At 40.3% G+C, this 23,768-nt stretch overlaps 2 protein-coding genes across 2 annotated transcripts in view; both read right to left on the bottom strand.

Annotated features, from left to right (window-relative positions):
- Nucleotides 1–279: 279 nt before the first annotated feature.
- Nucleotides 280–5,925, bottom strand: gpx1 (glutathione peroxidase 1). The gene is made up of 2 exons (XM_008105022.3): nucleotides 5,595–5,925; nucleotides 280–1,360 (listed from the first exon to the last, which is right to left on the bottom strand). Exons 1-2 carry the CDS (start codon nucleotides 5,823–5,825, stop codon nucleotides 1,019–1,021), a joined length of 573 nt encoding a protein of 190 aa, XP_008103229.2. The 5' UTR covers nucleotides 5,826–5,925; the 3' UTR covers nucleotides 280–1,018.
- Nucleotides 5,926–15,487: 9,562 nt separating this feature from the next.
- The window catches only part of rhoa (ras homolog family member A), a 42,931-nt gene continuing 34,650 nt past the window's right edge, over nucleotides 15,488–23,768 (bottom strand). The window contains exons 4-5 of the mRNA XM_003217552.4: nucleotides 22,742–22,872; nucleotides 15,488–16,748 (exon numbers count right to left, since the gene is read on the bottom strand). Of these exons, the coding sequence (XP_003217600.2) occupies nucleotides 16,575–16,748; nucleotides 22,742–22,872 (305 nt within the window). The 3' untranslated portion in view covers nucleotides 15,488–16,574. The remainder of the gene's footprint in view (nucleotides 16,749–22,741; nucleotides 22,873–23,768) is intronic.

The raw sequence follows: 23,768 nt of genomic DNA, 5'->3' as shown, positions 1-23,768 counted from the left end.
ATAGATCAATCTGACATGTAAATTCTACTTTTATGAATGTAACTGACTCTTGCCCTTAGAACATCTTAGAAAAGGTAGTTAAGATATGAAAGACCGGGTATTTTTTACAAATTTGATCAAGACAGAATTGAATAATAAAGTAGACTGTAGACTCTGAGATCATTGTTAATATAGTAGTAAATTATCCTCATCATGCATTATCTAACCAAAAACTGGAACAAATCATTAAGTGAATTTGTGTTGCAATACAAATAGCTGAGCCATAACATACAGGCAGGGTGGTTTTTAAGCATTTTATTATTTGACAGTGATTTTCACAAACTGCTGCATTCAAACTGTTTTCCCAATTTAATTTACTATAGCTTCACACAAACTTTTAGAAAATCAAGTGCTTTTCAAGGCTTTAGAAAAAGCACCATCATGAATAAAATTTTGATAGAGAATAGAAAATTAATATCAAGAAAACAGCTGACAAGTCATAGAAAAATAAGCAGTGCAGAGAAAGGACATAAAGTCTGGTACTCCAGAGTGTTGCTGCTTCGCAAAGTATGATTTTAAGCAATACATGGTACATAACATTGTGTTGATATTAAACTGCAGTATTTGAAACACACATATCTAGAATGTTTCATTTGTGTGCAGATTAGGAATGAACAAAAGATTAATAGCCTAGCAGAGATTGTATGCTGTTATTTATACCTATTAACTCTATAGCACATTTAGCAACTACAAGACATAAGTGTCAGCTTATGCCTTATAGGTGAGAGGAAATAGTTAAAGGTACTGTTGACATTATAGCATAAAAGCAAACTGCTCAATTCCAGAAAAGCTTTTCTGTTCTAATTCACATACATAATTTTCCTTCACACAATGAGACTGCTGTGTTTAATTAATATGGGACACATTGAATGTACTGTAACATGGGAATTAACACATTCAACCCTAGGGTAAGTTTAGTGGAAAGCAAAGAAGTGGAAAGAAATTTCAGCAAGATTTAATGTGATTTGCTCTAAGGAACTTATTGAAGCAGCTTTTCAATATCATCCTGGATCTTGATGGTTTCAAAGCGCCTGCTGTAGCGTTTGAATGGTTTCCCATCTGGACCAATGAGGAATTTTTCAAAATTCCATGAGATGTCATTGCGGCACACAGGAGACCAGATGATGTTCTGTGGGTTGGCCATCAAAGACACAGCATCATCATGTGGGTATGGCAATTCGTCTTTCAGGAATTTGAAGAGTGGGTGAGCATTTTCCCCATTGACCTCACACTTCTCAAACACAGTGAAGTTGGGCTCATACCCATTGCCTGGGCGGACATACTTTAGTGAGTTCAGGATCTCCTCATTGGTGGCATTCTCCTGTCAAAGGATAGAGAAAACACAATCTTAAGTCCACAGCCTCAGCCAATAGCATTTAATCCTTTGCTTTCCCCACAAACTTTGTCACTAGTAGTTTGATGAAATATAGCTAAAAGACATTGTTATATAAATTCTATATAAACTGACTTTGCTACTTGCCATTGAAATTATTAAATTTTCAAATTAAAAACATGGTAACCTATTGCAGCATAAAAAGGTTTCATAAGATTTTCTTGCCACTTGAGGTTTTCTGTCTCTTACAGAAACTACAGTTTGAGAACAAAGAACTACATTTAGGGAACAGTCATCTGCATCCTCCAATACAGAACAACTCATAACTTATTGCCCAACTGGTCATATATATATTGGGGAGATGCTGCAAAAGTGTACTAGAGTAATCCTTTCATAGGAGTAAGCTATATACTCACTAATAGAGAATTTGACAAAAACTCAGACCCAAAAACCTGGGCTGCTTTACTTTAACTCTTATCAGAAAAAGAACCATTCATGCTCTGAGCAGAGTGGCAAAAAGCAACAATTTAGCCTGCTCTGGGAGAACCTAAAGAAGTACTAACCCCCTCAAGTCTCTCCATCACGGTGCAGCTTTTAACAGGTGGCTGGCCACTGAGGCAGCATTAGTGCTTTCTCCTCTGTGCAGAATGACCATAAACTCATCCACCTGTCATATCAAAATCCATAGTTCCAGCCCCAAGACCAGCCCTCAACATATATATGAGGTTGACCTGTATCTGATCCAAGCCCTTACAACTAAAGAGTCATACAGCCTTTCAGGGAAAATTGTGAATTGACTCCAAAGTTAAGGGTACACAAATGTTCTTTTCACCTCAAGTTGTCTTTCTGTAACTTTCCAGCCTATTCAAAATGTAACTGCTTCAAGTTCTTAGATCATGTTCTTGCATGCAGGACTCTGGTACTTCCTTTCCTTCCCTGCATGCTGTGTTGGATTTTTCTAAGTCCCACCACTATTACAGATACATTTGATGAGGACACAGTAGTGAAGATTGCTTGGCAGCTGTTCCAAGGTTATGAAATCTCCGCCCATTTGCAGTTAAGTTGGTTCCAGCTCAGTTCTGTTTTCTTCTGCCAGTAAGCAAGGGCCTTTTTATTTAGGAAGGTCTTTGGCTCTTAACTCATGTGATGAAAGGGAAGCCTTAAAGGGGCACATTGTGATTTTATTTTTATTATGTTTAGCTCAGTCTCAATTTTTTAAAGTGCCTAACCTTTGTACCAGTAGTTTTTAAATTTTGCACTAGAGGGTTTTACTATTTGCCAGCTTTGGTCCTGTACTGGGAGAAAAATGGATGCAACTGGGATCTGTATTTCAGAGCATCTGTGGAAGTGGAGTATAACTCCTGGTTATTATTTTGAAATAGTTCTGTTAGTTTTAAAGATGCTGCAAGACTCCCTTTTCTTTAAGTCTTAAAGTAGCTAATGCATTAAAAAGTGCTTGGTTCACCTTTTCTATCAATGGAAACAAAATCCTATATTCAAACGTCTGTTACTGACTCACACATCATGGAAGAACTTTAGTGGCTGATGTTGAACAACATATTCCTATATTTGCTTGGTTGTGTGCAACTGGTCTTAAAACAGTTTGCCATGCAGAATAACTTTAGGTATCCACAACCAAGGGCAGACATCAGAGTTTATCCTATTTTTTAAAATTTCCCTTTGTGTTTGCTAAAAGTACCCCAACCAACAGCTCCATCCCTACTCAACATCAGAGACCTTGATAGACCCAGTGCTAGAACAAGTAAAGACTGGATAAATAATAATAATAAAAAACTTTATTTTTAACCCACCTAGTCTTCCCCAAGGGGACTCAGGGCAGCTTCCAAAGTAAAAATGGCAAACATTCAATGCCAGTACAAAATATAATAGACAATTAACAGACACTTAAAGGTGAATCAGTCAAAAAACATATAAAACATATAAGACAAAATTGTGCAGATTAAAATACAAAATATAGAGTTCTATAATTTAGAATTATTTGTTGTCAGCATCATCACAAAGTAGAATTGGTGGTAGTCTACTTTCCTTCCTCCCTGTAAGCTAATTCACACAAATGGGTTTTCAGTTGTTTTTTAAGAGAGGACTGATGGGGCCGTTCTAATTTCTTTAGGGAGGGAGTTCCAGAGGGATAGGCTGGAAGAAGAGCATGTGAATGCTTGAGAAAGTATGGAAAGTAAAAAAAAAAAAAACAAAAAAAACAACCCTCTTCCTAGAACCTGACTTATAGCCATGTTTTCCTTCAACTCATTTGACAAGCTGATGATGTGAGAAGCTAGGAAATTAAGTAGAGTAACTTTTACCACAAGTGCTAGAGATAGCTTGCTTTCAAAACTGAAATGAGACAGATGAAATTCAGGATATGTTGGGTTAAGTTCAGAAAGTTTCTATCAAGAGCAACCAGAAAGTAGCTACAGGCTGAGTTCCTCTTATCTGAAATGCTCGAGACCAGAAATGTTTTTTGCAGATATGTATGTACATGTTGGCATTGGGACCCAAATCTAAATTGGAAATGTATTCAGTTTTATGTATGCCTTATGGTAATTTATGCAACATTTTAAATATGTGTGTTGTTGAAGGCTTTCATGGCCGGAATCACTGGGTTGCTGTGAGTTTTCCGGGCTGTATGGCCATGTTCCAGAAGCATTCTCTCCTGACGTTTAACCCACATCTATGGCAGCCATACTCAGAGGTTATGAGGTGTTGGAAAGTAGACAAGTGGGGTTTATATATCTTGAAATGTTCAGGGAGAGAGAAAGAATTCTTGACATGACATGAATCAACCAAGGGCAGTTAACGACTCTAAACAAAGGATGCCCCAGAGGCAGGAAAAAGACAGCAGATAAGCTTTTCAATGCTAATTAAGGTGATTAACTACAACATTCACACTGACCTCTCTCACCCTAGACTTTCCACAGATATATATTAACCTCTTTGCTTAGTTTTCTCCATACCTCACAACCTCTGAGGATGCCTGCCATAGATGTGGGCGAAACGTCAGGAGAGAATGCTTCTGGAACATGGCCATACAGCCCGAAAAACATACAACAACCCTGTGATCCCGACCATGAAAGCCTTTGACAACACAATTCTTGTACACTTGAGGCAAGTATTAATGTTGCAATTGGCCAGCTTGATTAGCACTGAATAGCCTGGCAACTTCAAAGCTTGGTTGCTTCCTGCCAGGGAGAATCAGGGCCAGTTAACACCTCCCAACAAAGGATTCCCCCAGGTAGGAAGAAGCCAGACCTTGAAGCTGCCAGGCTGTTCAATGCTAATCAAGTTGGCCAGTTACAATATTCACACCTGCCTCGAACAGACATGAGTTCTTTCTCCCACTCTGAACATTCCAGATATATAAACCCCACTTGCCTAATTTCCAACACCTCACAACCTCTGAGGATGCCTGCCACAGAGGCAGGCGAAACGTCAGGAGATAATGCTTCTAGAACATGGCCATACAGCTCAGAAAACTCACCACCACCCATTTTAAATATAATTTTGTCAATGAGATAAAAGTTTGTGTGTATTGAGTGAGCCGAAAACAAGGGTGTCATTATCTAAGCCAGGCATATAGGCGATTATGGGTTAGTTCAAAATTTTGGCTGAGGGATGCTCACACCTGTATCAACACGCTGTTTGTGCTTCATAAGTTCCAAATGTGTGATTAAACTAGCTAAGCATTTGTCTGCAAAATAAAACCGTCTACATTTGTCAATTACAGGACGTACCTTTCTGTATCAGGCGTGGGCAAACTTGGGCCCGCCAGGAGTTTTGGACTCCAACTCCCACCATTCCGAACAGCCTCAGGCCCCTTCCTTTTCCCCCTCAGCCGCTTAAGCGGCTCCTCCTCCTCCTCGCTTAAGCGGCTGAGGGGGAAAAGGAAAGGGCCTGAGGCTGTTCGGAATGGTGGGAGTTGGAGTCCAAAACTCCTGGCAGGTCCAAGTTTGCTCATATCCAAAGCCCATATCCAAAAAAGGAGTGTTTTTGGCATCTCTTTCCGCTCTTATATAAAAGGAGTAGTTTTCCAGCTTCCAATAAGAGATGCCTGGAGGCTAAAGACCTCGTAAAACTACAACTCCCAGGAGCCCTTAGCTATGGCAGCGCCAGAGCGGCGGTATCCCAGCATTACCGGCTTCCACCAGTCGGAGGGCGCGGCATGTCTTTACCCCAAACAAGGTCCCACGCTTCGCGCCGAACCCACCTGGTGGCCGAACTGGTTGCAGGGGAAGGCGAGCACGACGAACCCTCGGGGCCCGAAGCGCCGCTGGAGCTCCGAGAACTGCGTGAAGTCCCGGGCGGTGGTGCCTCAGAGGGAGGCCACGTTAGAGACCAGCACCACCCGCCCCGCGAAGGAGCCCAAGTCCACGGGGTCCTTCGCGCCCAGCGGCCGCGCCAGGAGCCCCGCCAAACCGCGCACTGGGAGTCCAGCCATCGCTTCAGCACCTGTGCGAAACGCGCAGCAAATGCAGGCAGCCAAGCGCGGGAATGGCTTTTATAGCGCCGACAAGTCTCTCCCACTTACTCGTAGGCTCCGCCCACCATCTTTGACCTTGGAGCGGCGCTTTTTTCAACCCGGCCATCCCGAGTTGAGAGAATTCTGCGCATGCGCGACTCTTAAGTTCCTTCAAGCGGCGTCTTTGTTCTTTCCCGGCTTTCACGCTGGAGACGGTGCAACGTGCTGAAAGCTGGTGTTTCATCTCCCTTGGCTTAATTGAACCGCTGCTTTAAGGAGCAAAGTACGCTTAGCCGCAAACACGTCTTCTGAGGAAACACTCACTCTAATCCCGGCATTAAATTGATTGGAAAAGATGACGGGAAGACACCACTCCCCAATTAGCCCTTCCTACTTTTGGCTGATAGAAACAATCAAAGTTTATGACGTGCTTCAATTTCTTTTCTTTTTTTACCCCTTGCTCTTTCTTTACTTTTCTGGGCGGGAGAAAGGTGCATTTGGTTCTGCCTAGAGAAGGTGAGCCCATTCCCTCATGGCTAGCTCTTACTGCCCTGTTGTGGACGCCTCTTCTGTGTCTTTTCTAAGCTATTATGATCCTGCGGGCCCATCTACACTGCCATATCAAGTCCAGATTATCTGCTTTGAAACGGATTTTATGGCAGTCTACACTGCCATATCAAGTCCAGATTATCTGCTTTGAAACGGATTTTATGGCAGTGTAGACTAATCCAGTTCAAAGCAGATAATGTGGATTATCCGTTTTGATAATCTGGATAATATAGAGCAGTGTGGAAGGGGCCTTATAAACTGGTGATTGAATCCACTGGATCCCCGTCTATACAGCCATAAAATCCAGATTATCAAAGCAGATAAACCACATCCGCTTTGAACTGGATTATATGAGTCTACACTGCCATATAATCCAGTTCAAAACAGATAATCTGGATTTTATATGGCAGTGTAGAATAATAATAATAATAATAACTTTATTTTTATACCCTGCCACCACCTCCCTGAGGGGACTCAGGGCAGCTCACATGCAGGACCAAGCCCTGAGCATGCAGCAAAATTTACCAGATTAAAAAACAGTTAAAGACATAACAAAATATAACAGTCTAATTAAAACAGCAGGGTATAAAAACATTGTTAAAGTGTATCAAACCAACCTCAACAACTAGTAACCAGGAATATGGTGGGCATGATCAGACTAGAAAGGGCTGGGCAAGGACTTGTACAAAAAGCGGACTATAGGGCCAGGGCTGGGGTAAAGTGCTGATTATAACCTTATCAGTAAGCTAGTGCTGGGTATTCATGAACAGTGACTGACCGTCAGGGCCGGCCCCACTCATGCGGCAGCTGACGCCGCCGCCTCGGGCGCAGGCCCGGGGGGGCGCCGTCAGGCTGGGCGGGAGGCGGGGCACCGCCCTGACGGTGCCCCGCCTCCCGCCCAGTGCGCCCTGGCCCGTCTGGCCTGCTAGAAAAGGCCAGACGGGCGAGCGGGGGTAACGTGGGAGGCGGGGCCAGCTCTGACGCCGCCCCCCCCGCCCAGCGTGCCCTGGCCCCGCCTCCCACGCTGCGTGGGAGGCGGGGCCAGGGCACGGGGGGCGGGGCCAACTCTGGCCCCGCCCCCTCACTATTCGCCCTGGCCCCGCCTCCCACGCAGCGTGGGAGGCGGGGCCAGGGCACGCTGGGCGGGGCCAGGGCGCCGGTGGCGGGGGCGCTTTACATCAAAAAATATCTCCGGCCGGCCCTGCTGACCGTCATTCTAAAGCACACTGGAACATCCAGGTTTTCAAATCCCTGTGGAAAGTGAACGGAGTCGGGGCTTGCTTAATATCCCTGGGGAGCGAGTTCCAGAGGCAAGGGGCCACCACTGAGAAGGCCCTCTCTCTCGTCCCCACCAACCGCGCTTGTGAGTGGCAGAAGCGAAAGGAAGGCCTTCCTGGCAGATCTTAAGACTTGTGCCAGTTCATAGAGGAAGATGCGGCCACTAAGATAGGCAGGACCCGAACTGTGTAGGGCTTTATACTAAAGCAGCTACAATTTAAATTGGGACCAGAAACTTATTGGCAGCCAGTGGACCTGCTTTAGTAGGGGCGTCGTCTGCTCCCTCTAATTGGCTCCAGTTGGCAACCTGTCTGCCTACCTTTGCAGTTTTTGGGCCGTCTTCAAAGGCAGCCCCACATAGAGTACATTGCAGTAATCCAGTCTATATGTAACTAAGGCATGGAGCGCCGTTGCCAAATAGGCTTTTTGGGGTATGGTCGCAGCTGGCACACAAATTTTAACTGTGCAAAGGCCCTCCTGGCCACCGCTGACACCTGAGCATCAAGTGTCAGCTCTGAATCCAGGAGGACTCCCAGACTGCGGACCTGTGTCCTCAGGGGGAGTGTAACCCCATTGAGCACAGGTAGTCACCCTATACCCCAATCGGCCTCACGACTGATCAGGAGGAACTCTGTCTTGTCTGGATTAAGAAGGGGCTTCTGCCTCAGGGAAGACAATAGCAAACCTCTTCTGAACAAATCTTGCCAAGAACACCTTGTTATAAGATCACCATATGCACACAACAACAACAAAAGAGGCTAGGTATATGTTTTAGTATTTGCTAATGTTGCTTGCTGCCCACTGTCCTGCCCCTGGTTTCTTTGCAATGTTCTTGCATCTTTTCACAGACTTCAGTAATTTAGTGACAGAGGGTTGTGGAAACATTATGGCTGCATAATTGACAAATAACCGTTTTTGCTTTTTCTCTTTCTTCATCATGCCGGAATCTGTGGTTTTTGTTTCATGGTAGAAGCCGGAGTGTTATTGCAAGATTCAACTGAAAAATGAGGAAGTAGGAAACATTGGTTCATACCTTTGCATGTATTGGTAATCAAACAACAATAATGCCGATCACTGTAATCCAGCAGTTTCTTAAAAATAGGTAGTATATAACATTAATACTTTCAAAGTCTATTTCTGCACTGTCATTCTGATCTAGCAGAATATGACAACAAATATAAATATCTGTGCAATAGCTTCCTCTTTTTTGATGTTACTCGTTCCTACATTGAAAGAAACTCCGCCCTTGTCTTTGCAAATATAGTGAGCAGATCCATGTTGCAGTCTGCAAGTGAGGTTCTCTGATCATATGATTGCTCCAACTTTTGTTAGCAAAATAGCTGGATGGCTAGCCGGATGTTTCTATAAGAAAGCACCCTTGCCTTAAAAGGAGGAAATGTTCGCTGTATCCATTGAAGGGAAAACCCACTTCCTTTGACAAGCTTTGCGTGTTGTTTATTCATAGCTTTAGCTCAGGGGATAGAGCCTGAAAGATAAAGCTTTTAAAGAGACAATATTCGAAGGCCTCAGCAACAGCTGGAATTAATATATGGCATTACTTTTGTTTGGAGGCCAAAGTCAGTAGAAATAGCCAGGGCCTGTGATACCTTTTTTCCATCAGGATGATAACAAGCAGTTGTACAGTTAATATTTGTTTGTTTTAAAACAATTGCACTGTGTTCCAGTAAGTTATAGTAAATATCTATTGAGTTTCTGGGGTTCTTCACACTATGCAGTTACAGGACTATGATTTAACTTTAACCGCCATGGTTGTCTCCTATGGAAACCTGAGGTTTGTTGTTTGATGAAGCATTCCAGTCCTCTGCCTAATCTTTTTAAATGCCTCCCTTAATCTATACATCTTGATATTTCATAAGATGCAACCATAGCAGTCAAAGTGAAATCATAGTGCTCTAATTATGTGGTGTGATCAGGTGGATACTGTTGTTTCTCAGATTAAAAATCCTTCTCAAATTATTCATCGTTAAATAAGGTGTCCAGATGGATAGGATATGGCTCTTGTGTCTTACACAGGACATTTCAATAATAGCTTGTCATGGAAAATCTCTACTGACACATTTATCTTTCTGTGCAACCGTTAAAAGATACAGGAGAATTTTCTTTTGCATTTAGTCATCCTTCAATTAAGTGGATGCTTTTGTAATCTGTCCCCTGGGTGGGAGAGGCAGAGTTTATTACACGAGAGAGTTTTTCTTTCAACCAAAAGTAATATCAAACTAGATACATGTGTTTATGAGACATGTCTGTAGTCCCATTGCCAGGTCAGGAACACTTTAGGTGCTGAACTAGTATCCATGGTGGACAAGTGTTCCTTATTACAATTTAATAAAATTACAGAACCAAAGATTTGATAGAGTTCCAAAGGCTCACATTCAGGAACAAATCTCACACCATTCAGAAATACATAATCAAAGCACTACCAACAACAGAGAGTTTGGGGCACATGTAGGATCAACTGCACTCTTTGTTTATGCTGAGTCTCATGTTCTGATATGAGAACAAGCACCCTAGGGTTGTGTTCAGAGTGGTGGACTAAAGTGGACTGGAGAGACCCAGGTTCAAATTCTACAATCGTTGTGAGACTCACCAGAAGAATTTAGGTAACTCCATATTCTCTCAGCCTAGTCAAGTTCAATGCATAGGGCAGAGGTTCTCAACTTGTAGCTCCCCAAATGTTTTGGCCTTCAACTCTCAGAAATCATAACAGCTGGTAAACTGGCTGGGATTTCTGGGAGTTGTAGGCCAAAACACTGGGGACCCACAGGTTGAGAACCACTGGCATAGGGTTTCAGACTGAACATAGATTGCTCCTGTAACTTTAATGCTTGCATAGAAGAGGGAATTCCATCTTCTACCCAAACATTAAAGGTACAAGACCCTTTTTCGATTTTAAGTCTGGCAATTCTGTGTGTGAGAATAATATGGCAGAATAGAACTTCTAACCACTGCTGAGCTCCTTGTAGATGCAAAAGTAAGGTAACTTTGAAATAACTATCTCCACTTAATTAAAATGTATTGCAAAAGACTGTGATATGCTCCACCAACTATTCAACCATTTCATTTGCAGACTACATTGCATATTATGGAGAAAAATGATCTATATGGACTAGACTATTAATTATGTTTATTAGAAGTTTATAGACAAGAACACTCAGTTCCTCCTGCAACTTCCTTTGCAAGTTTAGGGATTTTTTCATTACATCAGCCTTTGCTCATATGCCAAGGCCACTGCCCATTTTTCCTTGCAATGTTACCATCATTTATAAATCAGGCAGGTTGAACATCTGCTTGTCTCAGGGAAGGTATAAGTGGCCTGCCATAGGTTAGGTGGGGAGATACTCTGCCTCAGGATAAAAGAAATAATGTAAGGCGCACCTGCCAGTTGTGTAAAACCTTGACTAAGTGGTTTTGCTCCCGATATAAAAGTGGAACAATTCAATGCTCACTTATTGTATTCAATTTGCCATTTAATGTCTCCAGTCTATCAGCATACATTTAGCTTTTTTCTGAGAAGTAGCTCCTGGTCTGCACAGGGAGAATAATATCCAAACACATGACATGTGGTGGTATAGTGGTTTGTGTGTGGAACTAGGACTTTGAGAGACCAAGATTCAAATTCCCATTTCAACCAACTGGTTTTTTTTAAAATAGGTCACATTTTAATTTTGAGAATAAGGCAACCCAACCGCTCTGAACAAATATTTTCAAGAAATCTCTAGGATGGAGTCATCATAGGTTTGAGTTGATCTGAAGGCACAAAAAAACAAAAAACAAAAACAAAACAGTGGGGTGTAAAATGAAAAGCAGTTGTTTTGAAATGTCTAAACAGCCTTAGGGTTAGGCTGTTTCCCCAAAAAGTGTTCTTTTTTCAAATTGATGTCACAGCTAAGTTTCATCACCCTGGGACAATGGGCCCTTTTGCAATATAGAATTACAATTCTAGTAGCACACTTTGGCATAGATGCATCTGTGTAATCTTGGGCTTTGCAGTTTACGGAAAGTCATTTAAAATTGTCTGCCTGGGAGCTCCTCTGGTGCCACTACAAACCTCAGGATCCCAAGCAGTCATAGTAGGTAAAATGGAATCAAAGCACTATACTTGCACAGTGTCAATATTCTGTGTCAAATAAAGGTAAATGTTGTACCAACATGGAAATCTAACATGAAGCCATATAGAAATAATCTGCATATCTAATATCTATCACTCACATATTATCTGCTTGTCCAAGTCCAATTGCTTTTTCACCTGCAAAGAGCAGCTCCTGGAAACTCATTAATACCGAGTTTTTTGTGATTATTGTTTCTACTACGATACTATTGTTCCTTCCTCAAATGTGTGCCCATGGCACAAAAAGTTCCTCTGTCTCTTGCTTCGACCTAACTGCAGTGGAAATTGTTGCGCAAAAGTTTATGGGCAGCCAGTAAAAACAGAGTCCAATGTATTTCCTACTAAGTTTATGCTGCAAAGATGTGCCCCTCCCTTTAAATCCGATGTCATAGAACTGTAGACAGTAGACACTACAGATTGTTATGCTCTAGAAACACCTTATTTATTGCTGTCAGCCTCCCTTCTCTGGACACTGAGTGCTTTTCTGAATTATTGAGGCACAGCTTGTAAAGAATCTATATATAATTATATGTACCTGCAAACTCTTGGAATCAGCTACTGTATTTACAGACAACTAGCTGATTGTAATTCAGGTATGGGCAAACTCAGACCTGCAGGCTGGATGTGGCCCCAGAGCCAGCCGCACCCCACACCCTCTGCAGGAGGACACAGCGACCCAATGCATCCTTCCGAGAAGTGCCTGCCCTGCAGGCGCTTCAAGTAATAACATGATTTTTTTATATGGCCATGGGGGTCTAAGTGATTTTGTCCAAATTTATACCTATGTGTAGTTTTCAACTTTCTTAATCTGTTTTTGCTGGTTTTAATGGTCTTTCTAAAAGCAATTACTATTTTAATTTTTAAAGCATTTAAATTAATTTTATCATGATATCCTTGGGTATAGGGCAGCATATAACTATTTAATACATAATGAAATAAATAAAATTGATATTTTAAAGGTTGAATGCATTAGTACAATCTCATAGTTAAAATATGAAAACCATAATCTGACAGTAGATATTTAATCCACTGCATTTATCAAAGAGATCTGAATAAAACATTTAAAATATTTAAAGATGCTCAACACTCCAAGTCAACTAGAGCCCAAATACAGACATTTTATAAATGCATAAACCTTCATTGTTGAGGCCTAATGCTAGTTGTTGTGCACCTACATGTCACTTCTGACTTGTGGCAACTCTAAAATGAATGTATTACATTGGCTTTTTTTGGCAAGATTTGTTCAAAAGTGATTTGCTTTTTCCTTCTTCTGAATCTGAGAGAGTATGACTTGCACAACATCACTTGGGATTTACATGGCCAAGTGGGGGATTTGAATTTGAGCCTCCCACTTAGTCCAACACCTAAACCATGTTGGCTTTCACACTAGGGAGCAACTATATAAATATAAAAACAAAAGCAAAGCCATTAATTTGTAGTTAATCAAGAAACACTGAGAAGAACCTACAGAAGAATCTGTTTTGGGAATCTATAATGGGAAAAAGGTGAGATATAAATAAAATAGCAATTAAGGAGGAAATCCAACACTGTAGGAACAATTCTATGACATCGTAAGCTACTGAATGCAGGATGGATTTTGCTAAACATTCCAACAGTAATGAGTTAGTCAAACAACTATGACTCAGAAATGAGTGCCAAAGTTTGGATGCAGGTCTTGCTCTAGGAGCCATCTACTCATTCACAGACTATGAGATGGTGGGTGGCTTAATGTAAAAGAACAGCCAAGGAGCCTGGTATGAAACTGTTCAAAGTTTTAGACTTAGGCCAGCAAGTATATTGAGTCTGGAAGTGGACAGGAAGATAATTGCACTCAATGCTAGCATATATTAATGGTAGCAAATTCTGGTTAAATCTTTTTGTTGACAGCTGGCACCATATTTTGTATGAGCACTTGGTTCGGGACCACTTTCAAGCATTCCACACAGAACACATTAGTTATTCAGCCCAGATGGATGATCACTGCTAGATATAGGAGAATCTCAAGAAGGCGTGGTCCTGGCTCATAGCCACAACTGTTTAGATACTGCTGGCTATTAATACAGTGCCTGGGAGCAGGGCTTGTTTGAAGCAGTTCCTGATTGCCAGCAGCTGTGATCCCCACCCACCCAGCAAAGACACCCATAAGGATTAGTAGGTCATCTGCCAATAGCAGTTTGTTTTATAAGGACTGATGAGTAATTGTTAATTAAGTTACTAACAACAGAGAGACACATGACTACTATAAAACTCTTTGCAGAAAACCTTAAGACTTCACAGATGCAACCTTAAATATGTTGTTTTCTATATATAAGTTTTCAGAAACATATTGCAACAATAAAACATGGATTTTGTGGATCTTCATCACAACCAACATGAAGTTTTCTTACATTAAGGAAGAAGGAAGGGTCCAACCAGTCAGACAACATCTTATTGCACTTGTGTATACAACAATCAAGAGTGATCTCATCTAGCCTTGTCTATGGATTAGATGAAACCTTGTAAAATATAAAGTCAAGGACAAAGCGGAACTCGCTTGTCTGTTTGCATGCCAGTTTGCATTGTTTTCTTAGCACAGCTTTCTATGCTGCACAAATAAATCTATTACATGCGACTAGTTCCTCCTTGCCTCTTGTACCAACACAATAAAAGTCAAATAAACTTCTAATGAAAGAGTAGTACTGATTTTTCTACTCTATAGAGTATAGATAACTAGTATCCAACAAAGGTTCTCTTTAATTAAAAGCTTTTACATAGTAGCTGTGAACCTAAAAGCTCTATTCCTATCTGTGACTTTATTATTATTATTATTATTATTATTATTATTATCATCTTATTTTTCTCCTGCTTTTCTCCCATGAATGGGACTCAAAGAGGCATACATAAAAACACAAGTACATAATACATCCCAACATATGGACAATAAATCAACACATTATGTAAACCCAAAGTATATAAATATAAATAAACATAAAAATAACACATATATAATCATCAATTTAAAATCTCTACTCTACACCTCTACACTGAGGTGATCCTAACACATTAAAACATAAGCTGAAAAGTTCAGAGCTCCATAACTCTGGATATATTTGCCATATAAAGAATTATGCTAAATGATATAAACCTAAATGTTATACATATCACATATCTCCAGGAGTCTATATATCAGCTGCATATTTTTACTTTTTCCTGCCTATTCATAAACCGTATCAATTACAACCTGGTGAACTGTTCTACAATATATTCTTTCCCTTCCTTAGCTCCTTCAGATTGGAAAGCCCAGTGTCAAATCAGTTTCCAGGCATGCCTTTTAGCACCTGACAACAAACAACTATAAAAAGCGGCTGTGTTATGTATTAGATGTATCCCCTATCAGGCATTTCTTTCAACAGAATATCTGGGTGCTTTCAGAGTCACAGCAACCGAATGTGATTTTTTTTAAAGCTATGTGCTCATTAAGTGGATAATAAGGAGCAAGTAATGTGTATTGTCCAGGTTTGCAATCTGCAGTCATGTTGGCAAACCACTGGAAGAGAAAAACTTTCTGTCAAAATGTATATTGTTCAAAGCTCCAGTCAATATTTAAGAACCACGAATATTTCCAGCATTTATACCCCACCCTTCTCACCCGAGCGGACTCAAGGCGGCTTAGTGAATAGTGAAAAACACAACACCAGACTACAGGGAGCTTAGAAAACTGCCTTTATTCTATTAGTTGTTTGAAACAGGAAATACAGAAGAGTTTAGTTTGCTGCAGAACAGCAAGATGTTCACAGGATGGGAATTTGGCCAGCAGTTAAGCAAGAACTTGCATTTTCGGACTGGAGCTTGATTCAGCAGGGGTTAACTTAAAGCCTCTGAAACATTCAGTTATTTGACTGTAGAACAGCTGCCTTTCCCTTGCCCCGGAAGGAGGTATTAAAGATGAGCTGTCTGGGCATGTTTAAGTCATACAAATGGATTGGGCAGTTACAAATGAGGGATTTGGGGGGGGGGGGCATCACTTGCCATTTGACTTTATTTGCAAGTACACTCTTAAAAAACCCAGAACACCTTACGCAGAAATTACAAGCAACAGTATTAGGAAATCCAATTATACAAAAAATACTACATCTAGGCTGGGATATATAGATTTATTTTTGGTAACATACATTTAAGTGGCACTAATTACACAGTAACTATAAGGTAACTAACATGAAACCACAGAACTGCCACTTTTCATAGCTGGATGGGACTTTGGTCATTTCAGGGTAATCACATTTCCCAACTATCATTTTAGGCTTTAGAGCCTTCGAGTAAGGAGCAAAGAAGGGGAATCAAAGTCTCTCCCCAAAGTGAAAACACTGAAGTTACTCAGGATCTCATCTGCAGCTATGTCTGTTGTACCTGAATAGGCTAGAACATGTTAGTTATGGAGTAGTTACAGCCCAATTCTCAGTGTTACCAGCTCCCCCCCCCCCATTTCTAAAAAAGCAAGAAGTTAGAGAATTGTCTTGAATTAGCGCCTGGCATATCCTGCAAATGCAGATAAATTTTTGTTAAAGGAATGTTGAAGTTAACCGTTGTGTGCACAGATGTATTTGATGCAGACCAATATAAAAAAATCATGGTTGGCTTCTAAATTACTGGTAGCAAGACTCGATTTTAAATCTCTTAAGTAAATTATAGATAAATGAAAAAGGCTGGTAATTATACACTAAGATTAATAAACAGCACTTCAAAAATTCATCAAGTGCAGGGCACTGCTTCAGCCATCTTCCCCTGGCCATGCTTTACAAGAGAAGGCACCCAGATTTTTTCTTGCCACGTCGAGCTTGTAAAGCGGCTCTAGTGGCCATTTCAAAAACTTCCCTCACACCGTCTTTGGTCTTTGCACTGCACTCCATGTATCCAAAAGCACCAATGCGGTTAGCCATATCCCTGCCCTCTTCAGGTTTGACTGGTTCCTGTACAAACAGAAGAAGAGGCAGTTAAGACGGGTGAAAAACAAATCAGGCATTCTTCTTTTGTTTTTTTATTCTTCTGTCATTACAAATGGAACAAGCCCCTTACACTTTGCAATGTGTAGTGGGTCAGGCTCAAGAGTGTTCGATTCTTTAGGGTCACTTAACTTTCATATCCAGTAACTCTTTAATGAATAATTCCAACGGTCTTTGCTGTCTCTCCCATTAAACAATAATAATACCCCACTTTATCTCCCCTGAAGGGGACTCAAAGCGGCTTAGCATAAAAGAATCATCATAACCATTTAAAATATACAAATATACAAACATTAAAACAGGATTAAATATAGTCAGTATTAAAAAATTCCCAGTTAAAGTAAGTGGTTCTTTTTTTTCTTCATGTCAGGAGCAACTTGAGTCGCTTCTGGAGTGAGAGAATTGGCCGTCTGCAAGGAAGTTGCCCAGGGGATGCCCGGATGTTTTGACCATCCTTGTGGGAGGCTTCTCTTATGTCCCCGCATGGAGCTGGAGCTGATAGAGGGAGCTCATCCGCACTCTCCCCAGGTGGGATTCGAACCTGGCAGCTTTCAGGTCAGCAACCCAACCTTCAAGTCACTTAGTCCACTACGCCATCTGGGGGCTCCTAGTAAGTGGTAATATGGTTCTTATTTTATCTGCAGCAGAGGTCAGCATAAAATCTGGGGAAGTTGATAATGAAATTATGAATATCACTTTTCTCATGTCACAAGGCTAGGACTTGATACTTATTTTAAACCTTTCGTTGCTAATTTTTGTTGCTAAATTAATTTTTTTAATGGACTTCCAAATCTCCCCTTATTTGGCTAGCTTTTAGAGCATAACAAACATCTTTAAACCTGTTTTTTTCTTCTATGTGTCTTAGAAAAGAAAACGGCTATAAACTTTATGGTTTGCAATGTTTCTCATGCATATGAGACAAAGGGGAACTATTTGCTATCACAAAATTTTTCTTTTTCTTGCTCTGACTATTATGTTTCCTCCACAGTATGTTGAAATATATATTTTATATTTTTCTACAAAGTTATATTACAGTTTGAAGTAATCTGATTAAAGGACAATTTATTTCAGTTAAATTCACAGTAAATCAAATTAAATCAATGGGGCTCTGGTCAATTATGCTTTCTTTCATTTCAATGTTTCTACTAAAATAGGCCTTGACGCTGGATTTAGTTAAGGAAAGTGCAACTGACAAACTGCATAGTTCCTAAAGCTCTCAGACAGTCCCCAAAGCACCTTGTTTTTTTAAAAAACGAGGCCAACTTTCAGGAAATTTTCCATTCTCAAATGAAGGCTGCTGCTTCCAAACAAAACTATTCTGCTTTCTTCGAATTCTCCAAGCCCACTGAAAATGCTTTCTCTCTTTTTCTCTTTTGGCAAAGATAGCAATGTGGTATCACTTCCGACCCACTGCAGTGTGCAAGTACAGACTGCAGGAGTGAAACTTACTTCTTGACTATAATTTTTCACCCTGATTTAGTCCTAACTATGCAACAACTTTGCAAGTTTATTTCCTTCTACAAACTTTTCAAACACAGATTCTATAAGTCAACTATGTGTAATTAAAGTCTGGTGCTTCCTTATTGTAGCCTATGATTAAAAGATAAACAGTCAGCACCACTATGTGAGACTACATTTTTCTACACGCAGCTTCCTTATGGCAAGCATGCTTTTTTTTTTTTTACTCATCAGAAGGCATCAGATGTTTCGGTATTAAACAGTGAGGAATATTTGCCCATAGAACACACTTCAAGACTGCAAAAATGTGATTTGTTCTAGATACACCAGTATCAAAAGCAAAAGAAGCCATCTGGATTTCTGAATATCACTCAAAAGGCACTCATTTTTATATCTGAGGGCACCTCATTTGTAGTTATTTTCCCCTTCCCAATAATATGTCCACACAATGCAAGATCCCAGAATTATGAACAGATGTGGAAATGATCATGGTCATTTTAGACTGATACTTCAACACAGACTATTAGGCTACACTGGTCACCATACAGTCTTCTACAAAGCGAGGCCAAGGAAGGTACAATACAAAAAAAAAGAGCTCTTTATGCGGTCATCCTGTTTAGTAGCAGTTATTATGCTGTGACATCCTGGGAAATGTCCCGTCCTGCCAAGGGCAGTGGCTACAGCACTCTGTTCACAGACAGCTCAGGAAGCCAGCATGGTGTTATGGGTTGGGCATTCATCATGTTAGACCAAATGCAAGAAAAGCGTAAGAGTTCTCAAGAGGAAGAGGGAAGGTATCAGATTTCACTGGCTGGAGAAATGCTGCACAGTATTTGGACAGCAGGGAAGGGAGATGAAAATGGATGCAAAAGGTACAAGTGATGTGACCACTCCCTGAAAAACACATATTTGCAAATGCTGCTCTGAATTCATTGAATCTTTCAAAAATATCAGACAGTAAGGAAGTAGGGAGCATCTACATTTATTTCCTGTTTCCAGATAAGAAAACTCTAAGAGATTCCACTCTTGCAGCGACTTCCTGGCAAGATGAAATTACGAAATATATTCTCTCGCCTTAAGGATCTATAAGTACGAGCTAAATTCAATTAATTTCATTTCAAAACAACTCACAGGAGTCTCTGTGAATGAAAGTATTCATGTTGCCCTAATTAAAATTAATCCTTCACAATGAGCCTCTAGCTTATCTGAAAAATAAACTAATTAAAGGACAGAAGAGAGCTTCACCACACAGTTCTAAGGGAAAATACAAGCTTGAAAGTGATTTAAAAATGTACAGGAAATGGAGCATAACCTAGTGTGCATTTCAAACTAGTGCATCAGAAGACAAAAGGTAACATTGAGTGGATTTTAAGGTTCCACATATCAATAATAGTGTGCTAACATTTACCACTGACAATATGAGGGTGTCACCTTGCTGGTATATCAATCTGTAAATGTCACCTCACCCCCCTGACATAAATGTCTCCCCACCAATTTTGCTGATTTTAAATAAAGACTTGAAAAATATTCCAAGAAATGATCATATTCATCTCCCTCTCTTTTAGAGGAGTGTAAGATTACTTTGTCCAAGCAACACTACAATTGTTATCAGCAACTATATAAACCATTTCCCATGGCATGTATAATGAAAAGAAAGAAAGTCTTTGAAGGTTAGAAATACAGTGTACCCCCAGTACTTTGTGGTTCGCTTATCGCAGACTTGCTGTTTTGTGGGAAATTTTCATTATTTATTTATTTGCCCATCCCATTGCTGCTATTAATAGTTAAGTGGCCTTTCTCCCCATGAAGCCCAGGGGAGAGTGAAGTCTTTCTTACCAACGCCGACGGGCCCCTTGCTTTGTGTCTGCCATGTTGCCCTGGCTGCCTCTGCTCCTGCAGCCAGGGAAGAAGGAAGGCCGCTCCATCCGGTAAGCAAGCGAGCGAGTGAGCAAGGGAGGGTGAGAGAGGGGGGGGGGGGGGGCGGGAGGCAGCAGAGGAGCTACACTCACTTCCAGGTTCACCGCACCCGTTTTCCGGCTCCCGCGCATGAGAAACAACTTGTCTGAGTGCTCGCATTCGCTCAACCTTTTTGCACCTCCTCAGACTGCGGCACGAGCACTTCGGGGCGCACAGGAGGCTCCTACCCTCACTTCCAGGTTTGCCCCAGTGGTGGCCATTTTGGGGTGCATGATTTCAGACTCTCACGAGAGTGCACCGTGCCTCGGAGGCTTGTGCACGGGCCACTTAACTATTAAAATAATGTTTAAATATTAAAATAAAAATAGTGCCGCCGCTTCGCGGATTTTCACTTATTGCGGGTGGTCCTAGAACACAACACCGTGATGAGGGAACACTGTACTGCATCGCAATTATGTTTTAATTCCCCGCAACCCTTGCTAGCACAACTTGCTACCAAACTGAAAATATATTATCCTATGAAAACTCAGTATGTTAATCAGATTAATCATGAAATGCTACTGCACACTATTGTATTTGTTAACAGACTCCTAGAAAGGAAGCCATGTACTGCTCTCTGAAGACATATTATAAACTTGAATTCTCATTCTCTGCCAAATCCAGACAACAAACAGCCACTAAGAATGTCTTTCTACATATTTGACAAAAATAAGTTCAAACTACCATTTCTGCAGTTATATTAGTCATTAATATCTATCATTCTAACTTATCTATACTGTACATACATTTAATCTATCCATTTGACACTAATTAGTAAATTCCATGGTCAGCATATAATCAGTCAATTAAGACTTTCCAGTCACTTAAAAATGGTTAATAAATGTTCATTAATCAAAATGGACAATTTATCCATTTCTGTGAAGCCAACACAATTTAATAACAACTCTTGTTTCTAGTTGTTCATCCATCAACTTGCACCTCTGCCCAGTCCCAAAAAGAGCTCAGGTTTTTAGGGGGTTTTTTTTGCATCATACTATGTATCTGAGCCTAATATTTTAAAGCTTTCTCATGGATCCATCACACATGATGAAAATATCCTTCCTGCTTATTACATTTCCGTCTTTCTACAAGTTTGTGATGGTAAATTTGAGACTCATGAATACCATTTCAGTTATTTTTTTAATTATGCAGATATTAAAGCATCTTTTAGAATGCTAAGAATGTCCCATATGTCAGAAATACTAAAAATTGACTATGTATTTTAAATTACAAGAATGTGAGTCAACAATTGAAAGGGTTAAATAAGCTAGCGTTGCTCTGAGGAGAGTGAGTAGGCCGAAGCCTGTCCTGAGGAGTGTGAGAATGCCTCAGTGTGAAAAGGCGTTGTATGTGAAGCTCCTGTGTAAGTTTGGTGTGAGACGAGGCTCTGTGAGAGTGAAGCTAGAAGTTATTTATCTGCATGACAAATAAGCCTAGCGTGGAAGCAAAGAAGGCAGTATAAAGAACTTTGCTCTTGTAAAGAGTGCAACCTTTGGGGTGAGAAGGGCAGGACACAAGTACAGTAGAGTCTCACTTATCCAACATAAACAGGCCGGCAGAATGTTGGATAAGCGAATATGTTGGATAATAAGGAGGCATTAAGGAAAAGCCTATTAAACATCAAATTAGGTTATCATTTTACAAATTAAGCACCAAAACATCATGTTAGACAACAAATTTGGCAGAAAAAGTAGTTCAATACGCAGTAATGCTATGTAGTAATTACTGTATTTATGAATTTAGCACCAAAATATCACGATATATTGAAAACATTGACTACAAAAATGCGTTGGATAATCCAGAACGTTGGATAAGCGAGTGTTGGATAAGTGAGACTCTACTGTATGGAAAATAAATAAAATAGATAAACCATTATTATTTTGCTATAAAGAAAAGTCTCCTAAGGAAGAGATAACATGGATCTGTGTGTTTTTGTTCTTTTTATCACTTTTGGGTACTGGTGCTGGGTCACGCTGCTGCTAATAAGTTACTCTGCTATATGTTTATGGGGAGGGTCTTTTGTTACAAAGCCCACTCGCCCAACACCATATGCTTAACATGTTCCCAGAGCTTCTTTAACTATCATCTGGTGGATCAGCATTTTTTCCTTAATGTGGGGAGCAGCAACATACTTTTGCTACATTATTTATTACTGCGTATTATTGTTTTATTTAATCAAGGAAGCTACTGTTCAGAGTTTGCAAGACCTGAACAGCAGCTGAATCCCAGATCTTTTGGGAGTCTCTCATTTAGAAGCTCACCATAAGTCAAAATTGACTCTTTGGCAAATAACAACAACAAAATAAATTGTATTTAGAGTCTCCAGGGAACTCCTTGCAGACTAGAAGCTAAAGATTTATGGACTAACCCTACTCTGTAGCCAACCACTTTGAGTGGCACTGCTGCTATAAGTAAATGCTCTCTAAAACAGCAGTTTATTTATGGAATTGAGATTTCTAGTCTCTCTTCTCAGTATACAGAACAGCAACAGGCATTCTATACAAACAGGCAAAGAAAAACAACAAAAACATGGAAAGAAAACCTACCTGCTTCATTTTGGCCAGCTCTCGCCTTGTGTGTTCATCATTCCTCAAATCCTTCTTATTTCCTACCAAGATGATGGGTACATTGGGGCAGAAGTGTTTCACTTCTGGAGTCCATTTCTCTGGAATGTTTTCTGAAGTAAAACAAAGTCAAGTTGAGAATGATTTTCAACCAACAAGCGAACACCTATGCAACAGATGTCTTCATTTAAGAACCAGAATAAGGACACTGTCCATATATTTTGCCACCATAAAGTATCTGATGATATACATACAAATGATTATGCTACTAACTTTTTCCTCTGTTAAGTCTCCAAGATGTGACCAACTTCTTTTGCACCGTAAAACAGCAACTTTATTAACTGAGCTCCCCGGTTCAATTTAACCAAAAAAAACTTGACAGCAGCTAAGAGGCAGAGCTAGAATTTTTTTTTCAAATTCTTAGGCCTCAGCATCCTTTGTGGAGTCCAAGTTATAGGTTCTTTGGGTGTATGCAGAATTAGGCTTTCCAATGCAACTCCAAGAATAGATCAGGTTTCTTCCAGCTGCCATTTTGGCATTTCTACCACACACACACACACACACACACACAAAATAATAACCTAAGGGAGTCTTATTTTCTCCTCTAACTTTTTGTAATTTGATGTAGACAAAGATCAAGCCCATATAAATCAAACTGTATAGTATGACAATAAAATATTTGCTGTTAATCATTTTAGAAATAAAATGTTTGCATAGACTCAGAGGTATGGTTGGCAAGGGAAAACAGAAGTGATCTCCTAAAGTCACAATTTTCTTGTTAAAGCAAATGTCTCTTTAGGAACACGATAGCATTTAAAATAGGTCCAATGCGCATCTTTCAGAGTAAGAACCTAGAAACATCAAGAATCAGGAAGGTTATGGTAAGGAAGTACTAATATGATCATCATTTAGAAATATTGTTAGATTTGAGGATTGGTACAAAAACTGAAAGAACAACTACCATAAACCAGACCAGTTTTAGTTCTCAAAATGTGGTAAAGAAGAGGAT

The sequence above is a fragment of the Anolis carolinensis genome, chromosome 2 (assembly GCF_035594765.1).
Source record: "Anolis carolinensis isolate JA03-04 chromosome 2, rAnoCar3.1.pri, whole genome shotgun sequence".
Taxonomy (NCBI): domain Eukaryota; kingdom Metazoa; phylum Chordata; class Lepidosauria; order Squamata; family Dactyloidae; genus Anolis; species Anolis carolinensis.
The sequence above is the reverse complement of the archived record's forward strand: the minus strand, read 5'-3'. Positions and strand labels throughout refer to the sequence as shown.